The following is a 6,457-nucleotide window of genomic DNA, read 5'->3' on the forward strand; positions in this document are numbered from 1 at the left end:
GAGTAACGCAACAAAATAAAAAAAAAAATAAAAAATCTTGCTCAATTTTTCACATGCTCTCTCCTCTATTATCTTTTGCTTTTGTAAATATGTTGCTACTGCTGAGTATGAAGTCTACGTAAGCGGCAGCAAGTTTCCTTAATGTTCCCCAAATGTCATTACACATACATATATATTTTTTTGTTTACTTAAAAAATCATGACTGTGGTGTTTTATTTACTATTATTTTTAAAAGAACAAAAATAAACAAAACAATCTAATTTTATATAGTCGAAGTAAAATAAACTACAATTTTCGATCACATTTATTTTTTGCTTAATTTTGTGTCTCAAAATATTATTAAAAAAAAATATTACAAATACAAATTCAATGTATAAGCTTAGCTCAAAACCCCAATCAATGCTACACTTTCAATTCAAACACTTCTAATTTTTGTACAACCGAATCCAGGATACTCGATTATACAATCAATTTTTTTTCTTTTGTTTTTACGCAAACTGTTTTAAATGGATACCTTTTAATTTACCCATAAGCAAAATGTGTTTTTATGAATTATAGCAGTTTAAGTGAATTTTTACATGTGTATAAAATAAACATTTTTATTTTAAAAACGTTTTAAATTATTTATCTTCGAGCGGAAGGGGATAGTATCACAAGCACCTTAGATGAAGTTATAGCTGTGGAAAGTCCTGTTTCTTTTTATACATCAATCAACGAAGGAAAAACAATCTAGCCTGAGGAGGTAGCTAAGATCCTTGCTTACAAGGATACTTGAATGAACAAAAGTACACATGTCCTGGACCCAGGAGTGGGAAAATCTGGTATTTTCTGAGGAGATAAAGTTGAATATCGATGGTCCAAACGCTTTAAATTATTACTGACACGATTTAAGGAATTCTGAGAGATTTTTCCCGTCTTGAAGCTGTTTTGGTGCTTCATTCATGATCTAGGCTGCATTCAGTCATCACAACAGGACTCCGATATGTAAATTTATACAGTTATACAAACCTGTTTGTGAACTGAATGGGGCATCAACCAGATATATATATATATATAAACGTGGGTGTGACCAAATTACAATACTCTCAGAAAAAATATTTAAAAAAATAAACAAGCCATTAAAATCTTTGCTTGACTGAAATCGAAAAATTATCTCGCTGCCAACGATGCAAGCAGAGGCAAAAAAAAAACAATAGCAAAACAAAACAAATACAAAAATTGCACGTGGATGTTGTTGCACTTGTTGACGCAAGCGTAGACGTTGCATGTGGTCTGGTCTAAAAATGTAAAGTGTGGGTATGGGAAGCAGCTAAGCGTACTTACTTACAAAAGTGCCACTTCCGTTTTGGGCTGCAAGTCAGCAAAACAACAACAAAAACACACATGCTAAAGGCAACCAACCAAACAGTCCGTGAGAGTGAGAGTGAGAGAAAGAGAGAGACTGACAGAAAGAGAGAAATGTGCACAATGTTAGCAATGAGCAATGTAGGAAGAATGATAAAGAAATGATCAAATTGCAATTGCAATCAGAATGAGAATGTGCATTTGTATGCGAAGCGAGAAGAGCAACAAATTGTTGCCTCTTTGCTTATCCTGCGACGCGTCATTGCAAACGGCGTACTGAGCAATTAACATTGGACAATTAAAGTGCTTGTGCAGTTTTCCAGCCGTTTCCCGTTTCAGCGACAACGGCACGCGTCTTGTGTGGCAGTGCGAGACTCTCGAGTGTCAGTGTGCAAGAGGAAGATGGCAGCATTGCTGCAATGCTTTGTTTTGACAAGTGCGCATAAGTACCGTTGTTTTTGGATTTTTAGTTTGTTATTGTTGTTATGGTTATTGCCGGCTGTGGACTGCTCCTCTTCACTCTTCCCTCTTGTTCAGTTCTTCATGCACAATTTGTCGTCACTTGCGACGATGATGACTTAATTCGTTTAGCAGCCGAACGCAATTATAGCCGCTGAGCTACAAAACAGTGACAGAGAGGGCGAGAGAGAGATAGAGGGAGAACGCCTCGAACTGACCAATGTGGCTGGCAGCATCGTCAGCTCATTCGCATTAGCATTCGCAGTCCAGGAAGCAAGCAGTGCACATACGCATTATATGTTAATATGGACATCAACATCAACATGAATGAGAACGACGCTCTCGACATTTCCTCGCTGCTGCTGTCTTCGTTTGGGTCCCATGCGATGGATAGTAACGGTGATTCCGAGGACTCATCAATTGGCGCCAGCAATCATAGACAGAACACAGAGGCACCGCCACCACCCAGACAAAAGATAAATGCTCGGGAACGCTATCGCACCTTCAAGTGAGTAAAGTAAAATACGCAATTACAGTTACAGTTACAGTGGCAGTCACAGTTACAGTACATTATATTACGATTAATCGGATTGTGTTCTCTGTTTATAAAATTTAGCGTGAACGCTGCTTACGAGGCGCTGCGCGGCTTGATTCCCACAGAGCCAGTGAACCGCAAATTGTCCAAAATCGAAATAATTCGTCTAGCCAGCAGCTATATCACACATCTGCGCAGCACCTTGCACGCAGGTTAGTAAGTCACTTTATTTGCATCCATTTGGTTTGCTTACTACATCCATAATCATTATTTGCTATTTTCCGTCTTTTCTTTTCCCTTCTCCTTTCAACTTCCTCGCACAGGCTCTGATCGGCAACCCTGTCTGCTGCGAAAGTGTGAGCACAACAAATACGCGAATGATGGCAGCGGCGCAGCAGACCGCGTTAACATTTGTACATTTTGTATGAAACCAAGAATGTCACAAGTGACGGAATCTCGATAATTGTAGGTCACACAAAAATGTAAATAAATAAATATACTTATATATAAATTACTATTTTTATTCCAATTTAAAACATATACTTGCAATTTTCGATGCGCCCTCTATGCGCAGTCAAATGTACTAAGAGACAACGACAGCTGATATTTGCAACTGTGGCTCAACTGTTTTCAAAATGATGACAACAGTTGCTGCCAAAAAAAGTGTGTACACACCTACAGTTGATGAGCATTGTTTTGCAATTTCGCTTACTCTTAAAAAACAAAATTTATTTGCTGTACATTTTCTTAACTGGAACGTAAATGTTTGCTCAAAAATATTGATCAGCTGATATACAAAAATACAGTGTGTACACAAGAAATACTCGCAATAATTTTTCTTCCGACTGTATGGTAACTCTACAGCGTTGCTGACTTGGGAAATATTCGCGGGATTTATTTGAGTCGATTAGAAACTTGCTGCTTTGTCTCGTTTAAAAAATGGGCGATTTGCTGAACGTAAGTATTAGATGATATCACTGCCTATTTGTTAATGTTACTGTATGTATGTATGCACCACCCGGCCACCCAGAACACCGAGATGCTCAAGAAACTCGGCATCGACAGCGCCAACCAATGGATCATTTACGACGAACGCTTCGAAAAGTTCTTTCAATTCCTGTTCAAAAATATTAGCGACTCCAACATACTCACCGACCATGAGCTCTTAGCCCGCGATGAAATGATGCAGCATGGCGAGTGGCTGAACGAGACGGAGCGTCAGCTAAAATTACAGCAAATCGAGGCCGAATGGCCGGGCCTGCTGGAGCACACGGATGAAGATCTGGAGGCGCTTTCCGCTGAAATCGAACAGCTGCAGCAGGCAACAAATGATTACAACGTGCTCATCGATGAAATGAAGTAAGTTAGAAGATTAGGTCGAGAACGCAACAATTGTTTAACAAACGTTTAACGATTCGTTCAACAAGGAACACAAAGCACAGCATCAACATCAATCTGTCTGAGCTGGAATATGAGATTAGACCGCTGCAAGTGGCGGAAAGGGAATTGCTGGGCGAATGCCAAAAGAAGGCTGGCCAATTGGAGCAGCTGCAGCGACACAATCGTGAGCTCGTTGAGGAGACAAGCAGGGAATTTACCATGCAACAGATGCCGCCGCTGTTTATGCATCAGCTGCCGCTCGATCAGTATTTCCTCAAGTGTGACTCATTTCTGCAGTATTTCACGCTCTACATGAAGGACAATTTCAAAATACAGGAATATGCCGAGTTCGAGAGCATTGATGTCGACATACAGCAAATGAACAGCAAGCTGGAAAACTTGCAAAACTCGTAAGTAACTCATTCAAACACACACACACACAGAGTCTTTCATTCACAAATACTTTTAGCATGGAGTATTATACACTCGCCTATATCAAAAAGAAGGCCACTGCCACAGCGACCAAGGCGCTGTGCGATCAACTTGATCTGAATCGCATTACGTGCCTCAGTTTGAAGGAGATGGTGCGCGAGACGCACAACCTGCAGCTGCTCAACGAGAACCATTTGAGTAATACACACAATACGCTGGAGACAGTCTTGGCCATCCATGTCCAGCAGCGCATTCAGCAGCGCATCGAGATGGTCCTCTACGAGAACACTAAGCAGAAATTGGAGCGTGCGATGCGACGACGCGAGAGCGATAAGCAGCTGACGAGCATCATTTCGGATGCCCTGCTAAATGCCGAACTGATTTGGATAGCTATACAATTGGATTTGGAAAAGAAACGCAACTTCAAGGACAACTCCCAGGTGCTCGGCGAACAGGCCGAGGCGTGCTGGGAACGCGTGCAGGCAATGCTTTCTGTAAATGCCAGCAACAAGAATGGTGCAGTCTGTGCACAGTTCGTGCATGAAATTGCCAGTCAACTGTCCGCACATCTTGGCCAGAATGTCCGCTCAACGGAGGCGAAGAGCTGCCTGTATGAGTATGAAAAGTTTGGGCGCCTTTTGGCCTACTCACTTCAAAGTATGCTTAATGAAAAGAGTCATGTCTATGTGCACGAACAACTGGCCGATCTGTGAGTAATTTATAATAATAATAATAATATATCATTTGGATCAGATATTTATTGCTGACTGAATGACACTTTTAATTAGGAATCAATTCATTTCACATTTCAATTACTAAGATCTGTAAGTATCCCGATTAGCATTTGACAAATCTCTCATTCGTTATTCACAGCAAACGTGTGGAGGAAAAGCTGCGTCCTTTCGTCTACGACTCGCCGCTGGAGCAGCCAATGTTCGACCATACACAATATTTGTATCAAATGTTTAATGTCGCTGAGCAGCAGCTGTCTTTTGATAAAGCAATCCGCCATTTGCGCACTCAGTTCCAGGAAACGATCACACAGCGTATGGTAGGCAAAAAAGAATAAAGGTGAATATATTATTTGTATGCATCTAACTGGTATTTTTCCGACTTTTGTAGGACAACGAGAAACTCTATCGCTACAGCAAACTATTGTGGATTTGGTTTCTTACCCAGCCGGAGCGCGTGATTCATGCAATTGATGAGGTCAAAAAGTGTTCAGCCAAAATGCCGGCGCTGAACAGCAGCATGCTCCGTCCGGGCGGCGGTCTGCAGCGTAAATAATCATAAATCAACCAAAACAAACATGCATGCGTATATGGTGTATGTAGATGTAGTTTATTGCGATTCATCATCATAGAAAACGCAACATTTATCAATGTATGTGGTCAGCTCTGCTGTTCCTTTGCTCTCACAGAGTTCTTCGTCATATTAGATTCGATAAAAATTGTTTAAAACTACACATTGAAGGCAAATAAAATATATTAAAAAAAAATTTAAAAACACAATGATCACTTAAAACTAAAAGTATCATAATCTGGATTAAAAGTGTATCTATGCACAAAATATGCAGCGAATACTTATAAGTTTTTAATTAATTGTTTCCCTTATTGAATATAGTCTTAAATGTACCAGTGCAAAGCGCAAAAGTATTAGAAATAAGAAAATTACTCCCAAATTGTAAGCTGCAAATGCCAGAAGAATTTGAACATAACTAGTTAATATGGCCTCATGTAAAATCTAACTTTTAGTCACATAAAATATGTAATAATGAGATTTAAATTGAAATAACTTCAGACAAGGATTTTTGTGCTATCAAATTAGATTTGTAGCAATCTGTTTTTTGCTGCAGAGAGTGTTATTTCGTGCCTTGCTTTCTTCACGATTGTATTTAACACATCCATCGAATTGTGACCTCAAAAGTTTTGTTGCCTTGAACGGTTTTGAAGGCAAAAAACAAGTTCCTTGAGGAGATATTTTTTTCTTTTTGTATAAAAATAAATAAAATATTTGTTTCTTTGGCCAGCACGGCAAACCGATCTGTTAGCCGAACACTCTTAGCAGATACTGAATATAATAAATAAGCTTAACAAATTGCTGGATTCGTTTTAGTTTATACTTAAATATCAAACAGCAAAGGAGAAACGCCAAACAACTAACGGTACAATATCAAAACGGAAGTGGAAGTACACCTTGAGAAAAGTAGGAGCTATTTGCCTCTGGCATTTGCTTTGGCTTTGGCTTTTGTTTTGGCTCCTCGCTGGCTGAGCGATGCATTCGATGCGATTGCGAATGCGATGCGTG

At 39.7% G+C, this 6,457-nt stretch overlaps 2 protein-coding genes across 2 annotated transcripts; both read left to right on the forward strand.

Annotated features, from left to right (window-relative positions):
• The first annotated feature begins 2,108 nt into the window (after nucleotides 1–2,108).
• On the forward strand, nucleotides 2,109–2,843 carry LOC6565181 (transcription factor 15). The gene is made up of 3 exons (XM_001991858.3): nucleotides 2,109–2,311; nucleotides 2,420–2,550; nucleotides 2,662–2,843. Exons 1-3 carry the CDS (start codon nucleotides 2,109–2,111, stop codon nucleotides 2,799–2,801), a joined length of 474 nt encoding a protein of 157 aa, XP_001991894.1. The 3' UTR covers nucleotides 2,802–2,843.
• Nucleotides 2,844–3,214: 371 nt separating this feature from the next.
• Nucleotides 3,215–5,621, forward strand: LOC6565347 (augmin complex subunit dgt3). Its single transcript, XM_001991857.3, has 6 exons — nucleotides 3,215–3,295; nucleotides 3,369–3,697; nucleotides 3,766–4,128; nucleotides 4,188–4,859; nucleotides 5,024–5,201; nucleotides 5,273–5,621. The coding sequence occupies exons 1-6, from the start codon at nucleotides 3,278–3,280 to the stop codon at nucleotides 5,435–5,437; spliced, it is 1,725 nt and encodes a 574-aa protein (XP_001991893.1). The 5' UTR covers nucleotides 3,215–3,277; the 3' UTR covers nucleotides 5,438–5,621.
• Nucleotides 5,622–6,457: the final 836 nt, after the last annotated feature.

Source organism: Drosophila grimshawi, unplaced genomic scaffold (assembly GCF_018153295.1).
Source record: "Drosophila grimshawi isolate 15287-2541.00 unplaced genomic scaffold, ASM1815329v1 contig_848, whole genome shotgun sequence".
NCBI lineage: Eukaryota > Metazoa > Arthropoda > Insecta > Diptera > Drosophilidae > Drosophila > Drosophila grimshawi.